The sequence below is a fragment of the Camelus bactrianus genome, chromosome 26 (assembly GCF_048773025.1).
Source record: "Camelus bactrianus isolate YW-2024 breed Bactrian camel chromosome 26, ASM4877302v1, whole genome shotgun sequence".
Taxonomy (NCBI): Eukaryota; Metazoa; Chordata; class Mammalia; order Artiodactyla; family Camelidae; genus Camelus; species Camelus bactrianus.
The window spans coordinates 17,412,610-17,434,638 of record NC_133564.1 but is presented as its reverse complement, the minus strand read 5'-3'; the positions used below and the strand labels follow the sequence as shown (position 1 = coordinate 17,434,638).

Here is a 22,029-nt window from a genome sequence, read left to right as displayed (position 1 = left end):
GTAAATAGAGCTGATCTTCTAGGTACATTCCAGAGTGAACATTGACCTTTTTGTGACCAGTATCTCTTTGGGACACCGGTCAGCTGATTCAGAAATGGACACGCTTTGGTTGTCTGCATTACCTGGAGAGGTTTCTAGACTGTAAACCCCTGGGACCCAGTGATGCTTATCATTTTTGCTGGCTCCCAGGTAGCCTGAAGAGATTTTACTTGTTGCTATCAGCTGAGCAAAACGTTCTGGTGTTTCGACTTTTCCTCTAGTCTATTCAGAGGAAGGGAAACTCGAAATCAGTCTGTGATAACAGTGTAAGGATCATTTTGTTGGAAAGTCCGAGTAATACTGATGACATCAGCTCAGAAGTGCTGCTTCTTTTATTACATTGTGAGTCAGTCACCCACTAACTTATCTTTTAAAGTTATCCATGTTTCAGACTGACATCAATTCGTAGCACCCACGTTTGAAATGTGATTTATCTTTCTGGAGATACCTCTTTCAAGAAGGAGTAAGACAAGGTAATGGTGATAGGAACACATATTTGATCATCCTTTTATTTAAAAAAAATCTGCACCTGCATTTCCATTCTGCAAATGATGACATAATTTCTCAATTCCAACTCTGACAGTGTTTCAGAGAATTTCCAATTAAAATATGAATAACAGATTATTCTGGGGCTAAATGAAGATTTTTAGGCCGAAAGGTAACATTTAGCAATGTTTTACTTTACATTTAATTTCACATCTAATGTAGAGTCACTTTAGAAAAAAAAACAAAACCAAGGTTTAAATGTAAGTGCAAAAAATTGAGAAACAAGGCTGATTTCCACAAATAAAAGTCTAATTATCCAAAGTCATCTGGGAACAAGATTTTCTACATATGTCCACTTCCTAGATAACACAGTTCCCAATGGGATGGGAGCCTTTTCCCATTGTATATTTCCTTGGTCTCTCATCAGCTTAGGGACTGGCTTGTCTACACTGGGCTTTCTGGGATATTAAAGTGGGTAGAGATGCTGCCCCTGTCCTCATTGCCCCAGCCTGCAGTGCTTCCCAAATGGCTTTGGTTTCATAACCCCTTTCTTTGATATCCATTGAAGAATACTTATTCTATCCTCTTAATTTGTTGTTTATATCAGCTATCACCTTGGAAAAATTAAAGAAACAATTTTATTAAAATTATTTATTAAAAGAAGTTTTTTAGAGGTACTGACTGAGAGAGTAGAGTTATCGTCTGTAGCATTAAAATTCAGGGAATGGGTGTTAATTATTAGTTTCACAGGTATATCCTGGAGGACTGAATTTACTGGAAGTCTAACGCCAAACTAAGGGAGATATTCCTGGGTTACTTAAAATAGATGGATGGCTTCTCTTTTCCTTTAACGATGGAAGAATTTTAGAAGAATTATTCCAAAATCAGAGGCAGAAGGTCTGTGTTTTAATGACACATCTAGTTGTAGACCTGAGTTCCATTAAGCAAGAGCGTGTTGTAGACATGTCATCATATTGGGAGTGGAGAGACTTAGAGTAAAGACCTCTGTTTCCAGCCCTGTCACCCACTAGTGGCATGGCTTTCGGCAGAAATTTGCCTTTCCTTTCATTTCATTCCCTTCCTTCTAATAAAAGGGAGTGCAGTAGTACAGTCATCCCTTGGTATCCGCAAGGGATTGGATCTAGGACCCTCCATGGATCCAAAAATCCATGGATGCTCAAGTCCCTTACATAAAATGGCGAAGTGTTTGCATATGGATAGGCACATCCAACCACAGACCTTAAATCACCTCTAGATTACTTACAATACGTAATGCAGTGTAACTGCTATGTAAATAGTTGTAAATACAATGTAATGCTATGTAAATAGTTTTGCTTTTTGGAGCTTTCTGGATTTTTTTTTTTTTTTTTTTTACTATTTTCAATCAGCAGTTGCTTGAATCTGAGGATGCAGAACTCACAGATAGAGCCCGATGCTCTAAGCTCCTTCCAGCTCCAAAAGCCGTTCGTTCATCAACTCCCTGAGACACAGTGAGGGGCTGGAGATTACCAACAGGAACCTCTCCCAATAACAAATGATATAGAAAGGTAATTGTGATGCTCTGAGGAATGAAAGAAGTCTGTAAGTATGTAAGTACATAGTCCAATGATCTACTGTAGGTGATAAAATCTGAAAGGTACCATAACAATTATTCTTCTCATAACTGATGCCACTGATATAATATTTAAAAATTAAGCTCCTTAAGTCTAAACGCTAAACTATTCACCCTTTTCAAGTTAAATGTATATATACACATGCATATGTGTATTCCCAAGTCAACAAGAATACCTTAAAAGTATTCTGGAACTTCAATTAGATTATACCCTTTGGGTCTGTTGGTTGAAACTGACTTGGCCTGTGGATGCCTCTGTTGGGAAGTTTGTTATGCAAGTATTTGGGTACAGTCATCAGTAGACTCTAGTTATGGGATCAAGACCAGGGGTAAGAGCTCTGGTGGTGAAGAGAGTATAAAACTCTCTTTGGTAGACTTGACCCCAAGGTAAGTAGGAACAAGAAAAAATTAGGTCAAGGGATTGAGAGTATTGAATTCACGACCTACAAATTGTAAATGGAAAGTTTCCTTCAAAGAAAGACCCTTTTTATGATAAGAGCACAGTTCAATGCAATTACACAGTTAGGATTCATCTGTGTTCCTCCTCTTCAACTTGACCCAGATTCCATTACTTGGACGAAGAATCAGCTCTCCTGCCAGACCAAGTTCTTCTCTCTTTTGGTTGGATTCTACCCAAAAATGCCTCAGAATGCAAGAAAGAATGGTCTTTTCTTCCATGATGGCAAACTTTTGACCTTCAAATTAATGTAAACACCAACATTTTAATGATGGATATATCTCAAATGTGAGAAACCACAACTTCTATTAGAGGAAGCAAGCAGTTTTATGTTTTCACAATGATCCCCGAGAGAATCAAAAATCACTTCAGATGCTTGTTAAAAATGAAGAATCGTGAGTGCCCTGACCTGCTCCCATCCAGTGCGTCTGAGTAGCTGGGGTGGGCCAGGTATTTGTAGTTTTGCAAAATCCCAGGTGGATCCTGGGCTATTCAAGCATGAGAATCGCTACTCCAGAATGCTTTCTTATTTGGGTCTTTAATTTACTATAGAATCACTAAATCAGCTTCGGGTTCATCCATTTAAACCTGGCCTGATTTTACAAATACCTGCATTTGCATAAATGATAAAATGCTAGAGATTCTAAAGCCAAGAGTGTTTATAACGCATGGTGATGTGCCTTCATTTTGTTTAAGCACTTCAGCTGGCCCTGTGGTAAGCATTTTGTGGTTTGGTTTTGCAAAATGCAATTCTGAAAAGTAACACACACAGAAATGAGGCTCAATGTAACCGTTATAAATAAGTTGTCTACCATATGACATATATTCTGTTTCAATCCAAAAGCTACAACATTTTCAAACTCTGCCTTGACGCTGATGAGGCTTTGTGTTATGGGCTAAATTGTGTCTCCCTCAAATTCATCCACTGAAGTGCTAAACTTCAGTACCTCACAGTATGACTGTATTTGGAGATAGGACCTTTCAACAGGTAATTAAATGAAAATAAGGTCTTATGGGTGGGTCCTAACCCAATCTGACTGGTGTCCCTATGAAAAGAAGAGTTTAGGACAGAGACACACACACAGGAGAGACCACGTGGAGGCACAGGGAGAAGACCATTGACAAGCTAAGGAGAGGTTTCCAAAGAAAGCAGTCCAGCTCACACCTTGATCTTGGACCTTGAGCCTCCAGAATTGGGAGAATTTAAGTTCCTGTGGTCTCAGCCACCCAGTGTGGTACTTTATTATAGCTGCTCTCGCAAATGAACACACTTTATGACAGCCGTATTTTAAAATAATCACGTATAGTAAAGTGGAGGGAAAAGGGAGCCAGTTTTTTAAAAGATTGTTGCATGTGGGACACCACATCTCAAGAAATTTTTGTGAGCCTGAAAGGTCACACCTGTTCTGATGGATACAAACCTATACAGTTGCGGGGTCCAGCAGAGAAGGGCACGTATGCGTATGAATGGCGTCCTTTCGAGTTCTCGGGCAAGAACCGTTCTGGCACGAATTCCTCAGGATCAGGGAAGTATCTTGGATCTCTGTGCAGTGCGTAGGGCACGATGATTACTTGAGAGCCTTTCACAATTTTGTAACCCCCTGTCAGGAAGTAGAAAATAAGCCATGAGGATGGGGCAAGACAGACATTAAAATAATCTGCTGTCCCTACTATTCAAACAACAGAATTCTTACCAACGTCACAGTCTTCATTCAGATTACGGGCAAAGAAGGGAACAGGAGGGAAAAGGCGAAGGCTCTCCTTAATAACACATTCCAGGTATTTAAGTTTCTTCAGGTCTTCCAAGGTAGCAGGACGATCAGACTTCCCTGGTTTTAAGTAAATGCATGGGATAAGCAATCAGAGAATTATCTGAGCTTGGAGGATGGGACGTCAGCGAATACACTCATCAAAACACTGAATGTTAAAAACCTATGGCTAAAGGAGGATTCCTATTACCCATAATCAAAATAAAATGAGACATGTTTGGTAAAAGAAACCAGACACCAGAGGTCACAATTGGTGAGATCCCATTTGTAGGAAGTACTCCGAACAGGTAGTAAATCCTTAGAGACAGACAGCAAAGTTGCGGTTGCCAGGGGTGTGGGGAAAGGGGAGTGGAGTGGCTGATTAATGGGACAGGGTTCCTTCCAGGTGCTGGGACTCGGATGACATCACTACTGACAGCGTCTAGGACTGTTCACCTGCGTATTACTGGTTGTGTAATAGAAATTCACATCCCATCAGCTTTACACACCTTTTCACTCATCTGTGGCCATATGCAACGCTGTATGAAGCAGTTTTCCTGGACCCCTCGAACTAATGTCACCTGCTCCTCTCTGCTCCCAAACAGCACCTTCTTCACATCACTCAAGCACACAGCCATGACTCGATGCTTTACGTACATATGTCTGCTTCCTCTGTTACGCAGCGGGACCTCAGACAGTCACATTTATCTGGGCCTCCCGAGCATCCACCCCAGGGCAGTCACATGCCAGGCAATGAGCAGATACCTGTACTCTGTAAGTGATGGGTAAGGCCTCGCTAAGAAGACCGGTACGGGAGGGGATCCCATGTGGGAGCCTTCCGGCTTATGTGGAACAGGGCCTACTGCACATTCTTAATGAGCAAGAACAGCATTTGCTCTGGTGGACGTGATACCCACAGTGTAACTAGTGAGGGGGCCAAACATACCAAATATTTCCTCCAGTTCATTGTCCACTTTTTTCTGGACTTCTGGATAAGAACCCAGTAGATATAAGGACCAGTTTACTGCAGCTGCGGTTGTGTCGTGGCCCTACAAATGTTAAGGAAAAAATGACTTACCAGCAGAGTTGCACTGAGAGGATTAGGAGAGAGAACTATTTTGAACTGTCTCTGGATTTGACAGCTGCACTGTGGCTTCAAACATAACAAATTAACTGGGTACAGGATTGCACCTTGGTGAGAAACCAACAAGCAAATAAAACAGTCCCTTCAAAGGGGAGGTTCGTGCTTAAAGAGACGTTTCAACACTGTACAGAGATGCGTACGTAGTGAGAAGTGGCTGGGCTGTGCTCATAAGGGGGCATTCCAAGGGGACTGGGTGCTCTAGACTCTTTTTAAGGGAAAAAATGTCGGACTTTCATGGGCCAACTTTCCAGATCTACTTCTAGCATCTGTAAGGTAGGCTTTACCTGTCGATGCTGGACACCAGGCAGTGTGCGTGTGTTCTGAGTAACATCCTCAAGAAGTTGATAAATAAACCTCATGCAACACTTCCTGAGCTTTTAGGCAAAATACTAAGTACTCTGCAGAAACTAACTCCATTCTTCATCAGAGAAACTCCATGAACTCCTTGATACAGCTATTCACATTTTCAATGTTAACAGACCAAAAACAGTTTTTACATTTACATGAGTTCTTCAGAAAAAAAATATACTTAGAAAATCAAAAATACTATTATAGCTCTATGAATAAGGCTTTTAGGGGAACTAGAGAGAAAACAAATTATCTCCTCTATGGAAGACCTCACTTTTCCATTTTCCCTGTGTGACACAAGCGATGGTTTTCATTTTTCTTTGGCTAGAAATCTCCAAAGCATTTGTTTCATAAAACAGCTCCTAAGATGGTTTGAGGCTTATTCTGCAATTTTTAAAAATGTATATATTTGATGAGTCTCTGATATGGGTGTGCTGTTGCCTCTTCTCATGCTTGCTGTGTATTTACCGAAACTACTCTGAACTCCAAAGATCTGGCCATTTCACTCAGTTGTTTACCAGAGTCACAGAAGGAAGTGCTCTTGCTAAATAGTTTTTAATAACTTCCCTTGAATTTATAAGCGGACGCCTGATCCAAATGTGTCAGAGAAGTCTGCTGAACTTCCTGTTTCAATCGGTCTGATAGCCGAAGAACACAGGATGAAGCAAAGCATAAAGTACAAAGTTTGCAGACGCACAGTGCGGGGACAGGGCCGGGCAGCAACCTTCATATGGAGGGTCTGGCACCTGGGCACGAAAGGCATGGCGGGGACAGCCTGCCTCTGCCTCGAGGAGGGGGTCACGAGATGACAGTCACACGTGGTATGCCTCCTATTTGACGGGGAAAAGGAAAAGTAGAATTTCAAGGAATGCTGGAGCTGGAAGAAAGAGATCATTAGTCTGGCTGTTTTCGTGAAGGTGAGAGGTTTCATCCTTCTGGGAGAAGGATGTGTGTGCACATGCACGTGTGTGTATGCGTGGATTTGAGTGTGTGTGCACATGGGGATGTGTGCATGTGCGTGCAGGCTGGAGATGTGAGACAGGATCTCCACTTCAACATCGAATACTAATAGCCAGTGTCACGCTTCCCGTGTGCCAGGCACGAGTCTCAGTGCACTTTAAGAAGTCATTAATCTAATCGTCATAACTATTCTGTGAGGCCCATGCTGTAACAGTGAGGACACCGGAGCCCAGAAAGCCTGGAGGAGGTGCCCGAGGTCCCACCTCTAGGACAGGTTAGAGCTGGGATTTGGCCCCAGAGCCCACATGCTTAACACCTCTCCATTTTTTTAGCTAATGTAGATGTCCATTTTCTGCATAAAACTTCTTTTCAATAAAATGCTCTGCTTAAAAAAAGATGTTAAAAACCACTGATCTAGTCCATCTCTCTATTTTAGACGCAGGGGAAGTGTGACAAAGATCCAGGATGGCTGGCACCATCTCATACAGCTAGTGAGCATGGAGCCAGAATGAGAACTCGGTCTAGGGACCCCTGACCCAGCTGGCCTTCCTCCGCTGTGCCCCGGGCACCGAACCCACATGGCTGCAGGCAGAGCAGCTGACACCACCCACTGCTTTCCTCCACTTCCAGATTACCACGTGGTGCTTTTGAAAACCACTTCTTCATCTTTATTCGGCAATCCACACACTGAGAGATTCACTCTTTGTAACATTTAATGCTAGAGTTAGTTTTTGTAAAAACTGTACCCTTTTTTCCCGTGATTTGAAGACCAGAAATCCCTTTAGAATCACAAACTAGTTAAACTCTCTATGAGAGCGCCTTACTGTGGTCTTCAGTTAGGGCAGCTCCCAGCAGGAGCCAAGCGCTCCTTTGCTAGACCTTCGGGAAGGAGACAGTCCGGGGACAGACTTGTGGGTTTCAGAGACTTTTTAAAAAGCATGAAGCACTATAGGGAACTGACAGCAATTTCTGGCTGTTGTTCTGTTTGGAAAAGTCTGACGGGTTTCAGGTTTTCTTGAGAAAACGATGTGTGTGCTGCTGTCCCCATCATGAGTCAAAAGCTTTTTCTGAAGAAGGAAGTTGATCTGGTGCTTAACCAAGCTCTGATATTTTCTCATTTCTAATTATAATGACTCTTCCTCAGTTATATGATAAAGATTAAAAAAAAAAAAAAAGGGAATTGGTTTAAAAATACCCAGAAAATAACATGACAATAGAAAATACCTCAAACATTAAGGTGTCAACTTCTTCTCGAATTTCTTCATGACTTAGCTTGTTTCCTTCATCGTCCGTCACATTTAAAAGCAAGTCAAGAAAAGCCCTGCATTTATTTTTGCGCGTCGGAAAGTCCTTGTCATCCCATTTACCCTCTTCATCTCTCTTCATTTCGTTGGCCCGTTCAGTGATGACCTGTGTGATTTAAACAATCGCATGCTTTTGTTTGGAATTTGTTGTAGCCTCATAATGCATTTTCCTCTGAAAATATACTAGCTTCTTTAACTGATTTTTTCCCCTAAACTTTTCCTCTTCTGTCTAACTCAACAATAACTGAGGCTCTCATGAAAATATAGTAAAGCTTCTTGTTAACACTTCAGGGCATTTTTGGATAAGCCTTTTGGAAACAAATTTCATGTCAGACAAATTCAGAACACGCAAGTGTTATTTTTGCCATCTCCAACTCGGCAACAGGGTGTGTAGTCCACTAAATGGTGCCCTAGAGATTGGAATGAGCTAATGAGAAAAAGTTTAGGTGGTGGAGAGAACGCAGTCATTATGCAATAGACTAATTATAGATCACTCTAATTACAGGTTGTGCTGGAGAAAAGAAACAGCGGGTTGATCAGTCAGTTCACACTACGTGCGTGGCCGTTCCTTTTGCCTGGAATTCCTTCTTCAGATGCCAGCATGGCTGGCTCCCTCCCGCCTTTAAGGTCTTGGCACTTTTTCAGACTGTCAGAAAGACCTTCCCTGATCACTGCTACCTGGTCCCTGGCATTCACCGTCTTCCTAACCCTACTTTATTTTTTTCCATTTCACTCACCACCTGATACCGCATTATATTTGCTCTATAATCTAGTACACAACTCCAACATGCCATCCATGTGGCAGCAGATTTGTCTTTGCTCGTTGACTTAATTCCAACCTCTAGAACACTGCCTGGCATTTGAAGAATGTTCGTTCAATCTTTCTTGAATGAATAAAAGAATTAAAGCCCATAAACTTAATTTGGTTATACATTTCAGCTTTCTTCTCCTATCAGGCAGTTGACCAAACCTGCTAGTGAGTGGTTTGAATGAATAGACCCTGAGTGCTTTGAGGACAGAAAAACATATCTCCTTTCATTCTTGGTGGAACCCCAGGTGCCTGGCACTCAGTGTGCAATTTTCAATATTTATTAAAGGAATAATATTGTCCATCCAAGTTGCAATTCATTCATTATTGATATTGATGTCAATGCATGTAATTTGAGGAAAAATGTGATTATAGTTATAAAATACAAACTGTCGGTCATTCTCCTACTGCCCAGCCATGGAGATTACTCTCTCCTCCCCCGTGGCCAACTCAACCCAACGTCTCATTCACCTGACATCTCCTGACTTGGTGCCCCAGGATCTGTTGGTGATCGGCTGTACCTCGCCGTCAGGAAGCACTTCCATTATATTTTAAACCAAAGTCTACAGCAAAGGGAGAATATATTTAACCTGGCACTTTTATCAGTGCACTTAAATCATAATTTAATGTATATTTTAAATTAAATATTGCTTTGTTAAAAACACATTTTTAACACACGACTGACATCCTGTGTCTAAAATGATATCACCATCTCCTTGTTATTTTTGAATTGGGAGTAAAACTCGTAGTATCTAGTTAATTTTAATCTTTTCCAAGTTGAGATACAGCTATAAATGCCCTTTGCCTTTGAAAATGACTGCCTAATCCAAACATTTTCAAGAAGGCTCTTGTAACACAGCTCTTTGTCTCTTCTTTCTTTTACTAGCACCCTGTTTGTTAACAAATGTTTATAGTTCATATCACATTTTGTAATTTTTTTAAATAGACAAGCTCCTCTACTAGAGGTCTTACTTATTACAATGTTTCTAACGCTTGGTACAGTGCTTGGCACCTAACAAGTGTTTAATTAATATTTGGTGAATATATCATCAAAATGTACTCATGCTGGCTACTTTTTCCCATTATTCTTCAACTTTTATGTATTTTTTAAAAAAATTTTTTGGGGGGAAGGTCATTGTCTATTTATCATTAGGGTTTTTTTTTTTTTTTTTTTTTGGCAGAAGTACTGGGGATTGAACCCAGGGCTTGATGCGTGCTCTCCACCATTTGAGCTATACCCTCCCCCCAATTCAACTTTTATTTTATGTGATGCAGACTCCAGGGTCCTTCACAGGTTATGTTAACAAAACATAACAATCATGGACTTAGAAGAGACCTGGAAATGGAGGTGGGGATGGTTGCACAACAAGGTGAGTGCACTTAACGGCACTGAATTGTACATTTAAAATGGCTAGAATGGTAAATTTTATGTTGCATATATTTTACCACAATGTTAAAAAAACAACAAAAAAACAAGGACTTACACTGTTGGTAAAATTATGTAGGATCTTTAGGCTCCTTTTTTGCTCCCGCCCTTCTTTAAACATACAGAACAAAAAGTCAAGCCAGAGCCAGGGTGTCTTCATTCTCTGATGTATCGAGTCACTCATCCTATAAACAGGATAAAATTACATCAGCTGATACATTGAAAATGTGTATTTCTTGAGCACCTATTTGATGCCGGGTGATACGCAGGAATGAGGGTGATTAGTCTGAAGGGCTGCTAAAAGCGCCAAGCTTTATGCTGAACCACGAATACATGGGTTGTTACATATCTAGTGAAGCTTAAAAATTTAATGGAATTTTAGGAATGAAGAATCCTTTATAACACATCCTTAGTAGATGGCCAGCTGATCTCTGCTTCTGTTTCTCCAGGGAGAGTTCTTGACCTTCCCGGGCTGCCTGTGGCTCTTGTACCATAGGTTGGCACGAAACCTGCCTCTTTTTAATGTCCACTCATTTGCTTGATCACTCGTCTGGAGTGCCAGGAAACAACAGGTTGCCCTCTCCCACGGAGAAGTCCATCGGCCACACTGCTCTCCCGAGCGCCGCCCTCATCATTTCCAGTGCAAAGCAGAAAGACCTCGACACCATCTCCATCTTCACCACCAGCTCTGAGGCCAAGTCTCCAGAAGACACCTTTCCTGGCCACTCAGTCTGTTAAACGTATCCCCGTTTTCCTCTCATATCAATTTGATCTTTTCTTTCCAAGCAATTATTCTAATCTGTAAGTTTATATTCATCTGCTGTAACACCTGGCTCCCCTGCTATTCCGTCTGTTCTGTGTGCTCCTACACAACTAGTCAGTGTGTTGTGCAGTGACTAATAGATGCTCAATATTTATTAAAATGATGTGAGATGAGCAGTGGACTTAAAGATGGGATACATCAAGTCAAATCCTGGCCCTGCCTCTTAATAGCTGAATAGTCACAAGCAATTTTAAAAGTAGATTTGATTATTTCAATTAAAAAATACTACATACTCAGAACAGAAATACAGGAAAGGAGAATGAGTCACAACAAAAACAAAACACAATCAGAAAGAGAACAACACTTACAAAACAACAGTGCCCACAGCTAACATTTTAGTGTAGTGTCTTCTAGCTTTTTTCTGTGAATAATTTCTTATACCCAGTGGTAATCAAACTACCAAAAAAATTGTTTGTATATCTTTCTTTTATCACTGAACATCATAATGTAATCTCTTGATAATTATAAAATAGTCATTTAAAATCACTGCATAATCTGGATAGGCCATAACTTACACAACGATTCCTCTGCTGTCGGAATACATGCTTAAAATGATGAGGTTAATTTTTAGTATAATGTTTCACTTTGAAATGATGAAAAAGATACACTACAGACAGAAATTATTAGCAATAATTTTTTTAAAGCTCTAATCAATAATAATTTTAGAAACAATCAAGAGGACTTTATTTACCTATAAACTGCTCGAACATACTCGGAATCACCGTTACTTTGAGCACCAATATTCTTCCCCATGGCTGTTTCTGTGAAACACAGTGAGAAGCAACCATTCAGTTCATGCGCATCTCTTGTGTACATTTCCCCATGGCAGACCCTTGAAAAAAGGCACCTGAAAAAAGCCATGTCCCATTCTGTCCGATGTACTTTAGAATCGCTCTTTGCCCTCTTCTCTTATCCCAGTTCCCGCCCTTCCTTCCCTCTGACCTTCCAGGCACGTTGGCTCTGTGACTGCTCGGTTCAAAGTCCTGTGAATGGCTCTGGAGTCCAAGTGGCTAATTTAGCAGCAGGACCACCCAGAAGACCCCAGCGTCCTTCCTGGTCCCCTCATTCGCCTTCCCCCACGAACTGTTATCTCCGATTTGAGCCATTTTATCTTTACCGCCTAACTTTAAAAACAAATCAATGAGACTTACCACAGATTATATCTAAGGCACAAAGAGTGATGTAAAAAAAGCAGTTAAATGCTTCTTGGTTAACATGTTTTTCAAGTTTATTAACCAAAATATTTGCTTGTTCATTCATGACATCTAAGAAATCTTCCAGAATTGCAAAATGGAAAGTAGGTGTTAACATCTTTCTCCTAGAGCGCCACTTGTTTCCAGTACTAGAAATACAATACATGGTTACAAATAAAAAAGCAACATCTGAAACAAATAAAATATAAATATAGTCAAGTCACCAAATTCTCCAGAAATAGCCTATTCTACAGATTCTCAAATGCTTTGGTCAGAATGACAAAGTCTCATGAATAGGCATAGAATGTGGATACTTTGGATACTGTTCTATATGACATGTATAAGAGGGTACTCATTAAAAATGGAAACATTTCAGAATTTTTCTCAATTTCTCAGTTCTGAGGTTCTAAAAATTAGAATTTTTTTCTCCGCTCTATCAGTGCCTTAGTCCTCAGAGATCCACCTGCTCCATGATTTAATCTCTCTGGTCTTTCAATTCTCCAAAGTGCCCACAAGAGTCACGGATGGAGACCCATTTCTGGATGCAGCTCGAGGACTGAAGTTACTGTGCTCGATATATTTCTCTGGGGCCGACTGCTTTTGTCATTGGATTTTCACAATTTCCCTGCTCCAAAGTCGCCTTTGCTTTACTCCATTCATACCTCACTACCTCCTCATTCTTCTTGGAAGACTGGGCATTACCATTATTGAACGCAGTGACTGGAGAGTACCATCACCCTGGACTCCTGTCTGTCAAAGGCCCATTGTTAGCTGGACTTTTCCTTCCAGCTTCTCCCACACTTCCTGATAGCACAGTCTTACTACCTTGTGTCAATTCCTGAAATAACAAGTTACCCATGGAAGTAACAGTTCCCACAAGACAGCGCTTTACAAATTTCCACTGACATACCTTGTAAGAAGTCCTAGGCCAAGCCACGGTTCTAGGAATTTGTACATAGAGGATTTGTCGATGTGCTTTGAACTAGTTAAAATTACCTTAGAAAGAGAAAACAATAGTTAGAGATACAGACATCAAAATGATCTCAATTATAAGAATCCCCGGCTAGAACACAACTACTTTTTAAAGCAACATTTCATAACCGTTATTTCTCTTTGATTCATTTTCCTTCTTGTGCTTCAAAGAAATTCAGTTAGAGTTCTCAACATAAAACTTTCATTCAGTCTTGAGGACTAAATGGAGTTGAAAGAAAAGAAACTGCCCATGATGATTCCCTGGTACTTGCTATGAACTGGGAACCAAGTAGCTTCATTTATTGAGGGGAGCGGGGGAAAGGCAGGTGAAACTGGAGGGTGAGCACACCTAGGGAGATGGAAATCACAAGTTCATTTTCAAGTATGTTGCCTTGGAGACAGTCAAGTTGCCACAGTCCGAAAGCAGCTGTGAAGCTCAGGATAAATACTTGAGCTAGAGGTACACATTTGAGTGTCTCCAACATGTGAGTAACGTTGGAAGCCATGGGTACGATCAGGTCATGTGGAGTCAGGGTGAAGTCGAAAGAATGAACATTTAGGATTAAGCCCAAAATGCTGCCCAAGCTTCTTACTTGAGTCCCCGACTCTGGACAGATCTCTACTCACATACACCAAATCTGCTTCTACAAGTCAGCAGTGGCTGAAATCCTAGGCCTGATCCTCTCATTATCTGCTCTGAACCAGGATGCTAGAGTTGATATAAGAGAAACGCCAACATTTTCACCACAATAATAGACAGACATACCCTAGCGCGGATCCCTAGGAACTTCTGTCTAATTTTGTTCCATGAAGGGAAGCTCTGTTTATCCCATTTTTACTCCCTGATCCAAATCCTGTTCTCCTCAAACCACAAAATAATCTCTCCAGTGTCTTAATAATAAGTAAAGGGTATACAGTCTTTTTTGAGGAGTAACTTCAATAGCACCGATGAACGATATCTGCCCTCTCATTATCAGATTAGCATTCTCTTTTAGGAAAATTAATTTGGAATAAAAAAAATGTATAATGGATATAGTATGAGGCTGAAAAACTAGAGGGAAATAGTCATATTTTATTAATCTTATATTTTTAGAATCTTAAAACAGTGCCTGGCAGAAAGCATGTGCCCACCTTGTAGAACAATCTATTCATGGTTCTATTAGTCAATATCCTTCTTCAGACTTAAAAAAAAAAAAAAGGGAAAACAAATATATTGGGATGTGATAAATGTGTACAGACACCTAGAGATGCTCTTCTCTTGAGGATTCAGACTGCATCTGAAAAGCATTCGCTGACAGCTACAGAGTCTAAAATATTTAATGGAATGCTCAATGTACTGAATTCAATTAGATACAAAGACACAGCTACTATGTCTGTTCTAATGAGCTTCTCACGCCTTCTGATACACAGTGGAATATTGATCACCTTGGCCACTTACACACCTCCACATTCTCTGCATTATAAATGGCCACCAGAGGTACAGGCCCAAGCCAGAGCGTCAGGAGTGGCAGGTTTCGGTATTCTTCAGTGCACTCAATTATTTGCTGAAAAAAATCTGGGAGAAAACATTTAATCTTAAAATCAATTGAGATAAGAATTTTGGAATAAGTTCCTTATTGTATCTTTTTTTTTTTTTTTTAACTTTAGGCAAGTCACTTAATATCTCCCAGGGCTCTCATATCTTAAAACTAAACCACATGGCCCCTATTAAATGATTTAATAATGAGGATAATTTAATTGAATTATGAACAGGATAACATTTCTAATACCTGTGAAACAAACTGGCTAGCTGTGAAATGCCAGACGTCAGACACGTTCACGATGAGCCTCACCACGTGAATTTCCCAAGGACCCTGGGCTCCCACCTTTCTCCAGGCCAGGTTTGATGCTGCCCTTCTGTGAGAAGAAAAACCTGCCCTCCCTCTCCAGCCCTGGTGGACGCTTCCCTTCCACTCTTGAGAAACGCTCCTGTCCCACAAATCCTTCGACTTCTCAAAGGTCTCAGGGCCTGGAAAGGCTCTCTCCTCTTTATGGGAAACTCCATCCTTACTGCTTTTTGTCTAAAACACCTACCTTTTCTTCAAGTATTGTCTTAAATGTGATTTCCCTGGGGAGTCTTCTCTGATACTTCTAATCATGAGAAAACTGCAGACAAGCCTAAGCTGAGAAACAGCCTACAAAACACCTGACCAGTACTCAACAGAAGTGTCCAGGCCATTCCAGACATGAAAAAATCTCAGAAATGATCACAGATTAGAAAAGACTAACAAAGGGGAACTCAACATCAAAGCACTACCCGAGATCTTGGACTGGGTCCTGAAACAGGACAAGGATATTGCCGGGAAAAGTTGTGAAACTCAAACAAGGGCTGTAGTTTTGTTCATCATATTACACAAATGTCAGTTTTCTACTTTCGATAATCATACTAATTATGTAAGATATCACCATGAGCGAAAGCTGGGTAGAGGGCATAAACGAACTCTGTACTATTTTGCAACTTTTCTGCAGATCTAAACCTTTGAAAAGAATATGGGAGTTTTATTTTTTTGAAGCTGAAGAGCAAGAAGTAAGCTGGGGGAAGATTTTAAAAAATATTTTGTTTGTAGGGGACGAGCACATACACACAGATACATAAATAATTGGCTTGTGACTGTCTTTTCTCTAATGCTGAAAAAAAGTGTTTGCAACTTAACAGTCCATGTGGTGGGACTGGGTTTAGAAATGTGACCAAAAAAATTGTAGAAGAGCTGTCATGGTGAATATCAGAGTCAATGAACTAAAAAGAATTACTGAGCAGCCTTGAGGACAATACAGGGATTAGGCAGGGACATTTTGTAGTCAGTCCTATTACAGGTCCAGAAATGAGAATGAAGATGCTGGAAGTAGTTTGGGGGGGCATGGGAGAGTCTATATTTCTACATAATTATCTTTAATACTCTAAAACCTTAGGGCAGAAGGGGAGGTTGTCTCTGCTTTTAGTATTAGCCAAGATGATTTTTTTGCAAATGCGGTTTTCATATATCCAATGTGTTGTTGAATCACTTGTGACGTTAGTCACATTGATGTTTGGCTGGTGAAAAAAATTTACTTGGATTTCTTCTGCCCCAAAATACATTCAATATTTTGGTAAACACTCTCCCATGAAGCTTCATTGTATTCTTGTGAGGTTAAAATGACAGTATTATTTTTCTTTGGTGAAACAGAAGTGGAAAAGAATGAATCCCTCAAGCTTCGGAGTTCAATGTTTAGCCTGTAAAACTACTAGTAAACAATGAATCTGAGGGTGCACTGGGGTCTGGTCCTGGGCTCATTTTAAAATACGTCCTGTTGGGCAAATCCTTTCAGCTCTGGCCATCTTCATGTATACACCCAGGAAAATAACCCGCTCTCGTCAAATTCACCCTCCCCAATGGGGGGGCTGCAAATACCAGATACTTTTGAGAGCTTTCTAACTTAAAATGATTCTCTTTCCATCAACAAAGATAGTATAAAACTATCTCTTCAAAAAGATGATTTCAGTTTTAAAAATTCACTCATAAATAAGAGTTTCTGAAACTTGCTGTGTGAGTTTGCAAGAAGGCCTGGCCATGAGTTTTGTTATCATGTAACCTCCTTAAAAGAGCTAAAATATGAAAGGAATCAAAGTTGTGGTCAAGTCTTGTGAAGGCTTGGGGAAAGGCCTCAAGGGAATCACAAGCCCCTTGTTGGAAAGAGAGAGACCCTTTTAAGCCCCGCTTAAAGTTTCTGCCCTCAAGGCTTTAACAGCCAAGACAGACGCAGAGGCAGCGGTGTTTTGAGACCGGAGCCGCTAGGAGGTGGGAAAAGAAGAAGCGAAAAAGCAGAACAAAAATTTAGAATTACTGCAATCTATGCTGCACATACAGAAAAAGTTCGTTTGGAAGAAGGGGCACTAGCAATTTTGTCCGGGGTCACAGCGGAGCGGGGTGGAACTGAGACTCCCTCGTCTAGCGGGTGACAGATTCTCCGCTCTCCCTGCGGCCGCACCTCAAGTACCGGTGTCCGCGCTGCGAGGGGGCCGGCGGGGCGGCGCGGCCCGGGGGCCCCCAGCCCTCGGGAGGGGGGGGGGGGGGACACGGCCGGCCTGGGCGCCGTCCCTTACCTCTTGCGTCCGGCTTTACCATCAGCGCGTGTCCCAGCAAGGGGTAGGCGCCCTCCAAAGTCGGGAGGGCACGCAGCTGCTGCCACTTCCACGCGTAGCTCGTCACCATCTGCAGGAGGTTCAGGGTGAGGGTGACGCCCGCCAGGGAGACGGCGCACAAGCCGCCCCAGAGCAGCAGCTTCTGCCCGAAGCCCAGCATCCACAGCGCCAGCATCGCGCCGGCCGCCGCGTCGCGCGAGGGCTGAGGCTGAGGGGCGGGGTGCGCGCGCGGCCGGCGCCGTCCGGCCCCGGGAGTTCAAGTGCTCCGGCCCTGGGAGGAGCTCCGGGCCGGGGCCGACGCGAGCGGCGGGCGGCAGGGCGCCGGGCGCTGGGGGAGCCGGAGGAGGTGGCGCCAGGCCCGCTCACTTCCCCCTGCGGCCGGGGGTGGGCACAGGCCTGGCCTCCCTGAAGCGAGGATCGCCCCGGCCCTCTGCACAGGGTTGGAGCCTCCGAGGCTCCGCGACAGAGCACCGCGGGGGTTGTCACCCAGCACGGCCACAGCCTACGCAGTGAGCACCGACCCCTGCTTCAAGCGGAAACGAAAGTCCGGAAAACGACCTCATCGCTCCTTAGGCTGTGCTGATGTAAATAAAGGCACGTAGGTGGGCGGAGTGGAAGGATAATGAAGGTGAATTGAATGCAGCTTAGTGATGGAGAGGCGCCCTGGGGCCAGAGTTCGCTTACCTTTGAGTTCTACGTCCCCGCTGCTGGGAGCGGGACCGTTCGGGCTGGGTTGAGCAGGATGTTTTAAAATTGAAATAAAGAAGCATTTGGTTAGAAACTCAGTCTTTGGAGCTCATTTTTTTCCCCCGCTGGGTACCTAACCTCGCTTCCTTGCACGTGGGGCTGTGGTCCACTCTGCTGGGACTGGCTGCCTGCCTGCCTGCTCGGAGGTGGGTAGCATCCTGGCTTACGCATCAGGTTCACTCTGGGCAGCTACCTACTTTGATCTAGAGTAGCCTTAGGGGCACGACCTTAAGGGCATCGAATGGCTGATTGCGACAAGAGAGAGCAAGGTTGTAAGGCTGTTGTGATCTAAATATTTTACAAAATATTTTCGGGACCAAGAAAAGCCAGCACCCAAGAGAAGATGGGGTAGATAGGAGAGGATGGAGGTCGAAATCTCTGAAACAGGTTGTAGACTGAAATAAAATCACACAACGTGAGAGCTGTGAGTGAAGTTTTATTTGGGGCGAAATAAGGAGTGCAGCCTAGGAGACAGCATTTCAGGCAGCTCTGAATACCTGCTCCAAAGTGGGGGAGGGGAGAGTCAGTATTATATATGATTTTAGTGAAGGGGGTTCCATGCAGTCAAGCACACATTTAGGCTGACGCTTGCTGCTAGTCAGGAGGAGCAAAGGTCAGCAAAAATGATTTTAGTGCTTTTCTAGATATGAGGATATCCAAGAATTAGGGCTCATAAAACCTCCTGAAAATATCTAGCTATCTGAAGGCCTGTTCTGTAAGCTTTCCCTAGAACATAGATTGCCTGATTCCTGATCTCCACCCTGAACTCCTTTCAGGGAGTGTCAAAGGTGAGAAGCTGCAGCGGCTCGTGATTTAATCCAAGCAGAGATAGATGACGAGGGATTTTTAGTCGGCAAGGTGGATAAGCGATGCCGGGACAGGAGGGTTTGATAGAGGAGTAGTTATGGAGAACTCCCAGAAAGAACAAACCACTGAGCCTGCAGAAGGAAACGGTAAAGGCAGTGAGAAGGCTGCCCCAGTTCTGCCCAGGGGCTGTGTTCCCTACCAGTTTCTCTCTTTTCTCCAGGCAGAGGTACCCATTCTTGACTCTGGTTCTTTCGTCTACACTTGATCCTTCTTACAAAGGGGCTGTCCCTTACAAAGAGGGACACCTCTTCTGGCAGCGGGTCCCTAAGCTATAGGAAAAGTGTTAAGGAAAATGAAACACTGAGCAATGCTCTCTGTGTTTTTATTTTGTTTACTGTATAGTTTGCCCACAGCCACCTGCTGAGCCTCTTCGTTGTAGAGAAAAACATGTCTCAGACTTTTCTCCAGCTGATTTTTTTTTTCAGATCGTCTATATAAGCTGACACAGAAAGATGTCCGTGAAATAGTAAGTGAAAAAATAATAATAAAACAAGTTGCAGAACAGAGTATAAAATGTAATGCCCTCTTTGGGAGAAGTTTTCTTTTTTCCTCTACAGGGAGACTAATATCCAGAAAGAAAAATACTGACCAACTTTATGGTGTGGGAATGGAGAAGAAAAACTTACATTTTTATGTTATTCACTTCTATGTTGTTTAATTACTTTAAGACTTTAAAAAAATATATTTCTGTAGTACCTTTAAGTGTTTATCTCCGGGGCTTTCATTACCTTCTCTCTAAAGGGTTGAGACTGAGCTATAAGGTCAATTATGGCTATAAAAGTACAGGATTTCTGTATATCTGACTCTCTGCTCATCTCTGCGGACAAAACAAAGACTACAACATACAACTGCTGCCCTGGAGAAGTGGAGTGGGGGCGGGGCGGCGGTGAGTGCGCCCGGCAACAGCAAACAGTGCTCCAACAAAGCAAAGAAATGCTCCAAGTCAGGGAAGGTTCTGATGGGCTCAGGAGGCAGTGTGGAGACCCCTGCTTGGGGCACAGGGTGGCTCACAGAGACCAGAGTAAGAGAATGTTGTTGGGTGGCATGGAGCAAGCTTCTGTAGCCCTTGATCACCAGACTTAGATGTTTTATCTTTATTTTGAAGGCAATTTGTGGGTGGAGAAGAGGGCACTGGAGAGTCTTTTTTAAAGGGTCAACAAAATAAAAGCCTGTCCCTTTGTTCATCTTGTCCATGGTCTCCTTGTCACCAGTGGGACGCTTCTCATACTGCCTGGGATATTGGAATATTGGAATTTCAGACGAAATCACTCCGACAACCTGGCCTGCAAGAAATACATAGCACCCTCCTTCTCTCCTGGCAGCAAAGTACACAGTGCTGCACCTTAGAGCGTCCAGCAAAAACGTAATGATGCTCAGTGTAGGACAAAGGGCATTGCCAAGGAGAAGATAATCTATCTCCATTTGACCATTTGATTGTCAGCTTCCCAGGACTAATCCAACTGAGTAGAAAGGCATGTTCTTACTTCCTCTTCTGAAGATTCATTCTACAGTAAAGGATGAAAACCTTCCCGCTTGGAAGATCTTTGCTTGCTACGCTCCCCAGCTTGAAATAAGTGCTTTTGAAATTTAAAGTCATGGGCCAGACGTGTTATAAGCTACAGAAAGGCTTTGTGTAAGTTAACACTTAGATTTTCTTAAACTTTATGTCACTTGGAATGATTCCCAATTTGAAGAAGATATTTAGTTTAGATTATAAAAATAAATTCTGGCTGGACACAGAACTATGTCAGCTATATACTCACACCCATCAAACCATCAGTGCAAATTCCTCTTGTCTTCAGTTCCTCTCCTCTGCTTCTCCCCTGAACCCTCTGCAGTTGGACTTTTGCCTTGTCCGTTCCACTAGCACGGATCTTGTCAAGATCACCAGTATCTTCTGTACAGCTAAATCTTTAAGTCATTCTGCAGACCTTATCTAAATTGACTTACAATTAACAGCATTTAACCTATTGGAGTCCTTATCATTTCTTTGCAAAACTTTCCCCTCCATTTGACTTTGAGGAGTCCACATCCACATTCTCTTGATTTTTATTCTCCCTCACCAGTCATTCTTTCTGCCTGCTTGCTAGCTTCTCTTCACACCCCATTGCCAAACTTACACCCCCATTTGGCACCTCTCTCTAACACGCAGGTGCTGATAGCCAAGTACCTCGACAGCTCCGCGTAGGCATCTCGTAGGCGCCTCAGGCACACCTGTCCCAACGTGCTTCCAAGTCTGCTCCCCCTGAATTCCCTCCACCCTCAGTAAATGACCACATCATCTTTCCAAGTGACACACCAAAGCCTTGGAGTCAATTCTGAATCACTTTTTGTCACACCCCACATCCAATCCAATAGCAAATCCTCTTGGCTCAAATTTGAAACATGTCTTAAGTCCCTTGACTTCTCACCAACTGCACCACAATCACCTGATCTGAAACAGCATCTCCCAGATTACATCACTGTTCTCAGAACTCCCCAGCGACTTCCTGTTGCAGATAATTTACGAATTCCCAGGCCAAAAGGGCTCTTAATCCCTCAGCTCCTATTACTTGCTGATCTCACGCTTATTCTTTACCCCTGTGCTAATTCCATCCATGGCTCTTCAGACCTCCGGGTACGCTCCTGTGTTAGGCTTGTGTGTTTTTGCCTCTGTCTAGAATTCTTTTTTTTTTTTTTTTTTCTAATCTCTCCATGTTAATGAAAGCTAGATTGGTATAATTAGCTGATAGAAAAGAAGAAAATTATGGCCATTTGAGATCTGAGAATATCAAAATGAGTCTAAGAATTTAAGTCACTATAATGGAAAACAATGGTAGGTTGGGGGAGGGGGAGGAGGAGGAGGGAGAGACCCTAGAGGTGTGCCTCCAATGGATCACTGCTCCTGTGCCTTCTCTGTTCCACTTTCTACATTAATGTCAGGTCGGGACACATGC

General features: G+C 42.5%; 1 protein-coding gene across 3 annotated transcripts; it reads right to left on the bottom strand.

Annotated features, from left to right (window-relative positions):
• Window positions 1-516: 516 nt before the first annotated feature.
• CYP4V2 (cytochrome P450 family 4 subfamily V member 2) lies at window positions 517-21,400 on the bottom strand. Of its 3 annotated transcripts, XM_074353654.1 has the most exons (13): window positions 21,264-21,374; window positions 18,164-18,207; window positions 17,441-17,549; window positions 14,763-14,875; window positions 13,259-13,344; window positions 12,307-12,497; window positions 11,847-11,916; window positions 10,391-10,517; window positions 8,019-8,204; window positions 5,289-5,391; window positions 4,289-4,423; window positions 4,016-4,195; window positions 517-2,832 (listed from the first exon to the last, which is right to left on the bottom strand). In XM_074353654.1, exons 3-13 carry the CDS (start codon window positions 17,547-17,549, stop codon window positions 2,660-2,662), a joined length of 1,473 nt encoding a protein of 490 aa, XP_074209755.1. In that variant the 5' UTR covers window positions 18,164-18,207; window positions 21,264-21,374; the 3' UTR covers window positions 517-2,659. The 3 variants fall into 3 exon arrangements, with proteins under 3 accessions (XP_074209755.1, XP_074209756.1, XP_074209754.1); XM_074353655.1 differs by lacking the exon at window positions 18,164-18,207 and having other exon boundaries at window positions 21,264-21,400; XM_074353653.1 differs by lacking the exons at window positions 18,164-18,207; window positions 21,264-21,374 and having other exon boundaries at window positions 17,441-18,118.
• Between the last annotated feature and the right edge of the window lie 629 nt (window positions 21,401-22,029).

Bases quoted from the DNA above. Each gene is read 5' to 3' on its own strand.
- CYP4V2 (XM_074353653.1), bottom strand. From the start codon at position 17,654: ATGCTGGCGCTGTGGATGCTGGGCTTCGGGCAGAAGCTGCTGCTCTGG. The intron at 11,917-12,306 runs GTAAGTCTCATT...TGTGTTTCACAG, and splicing joins TGCCTTAGATATAATCTGTG to AAACAGCCATGGGGAAGAAT. The intron at 8,205-10,390 runs GTAAGTCCTTGT...TAAATCACACAG, and splicing joins TACATAATTTTACCAACAGT to GTCATCACTGAACGGGCCAA.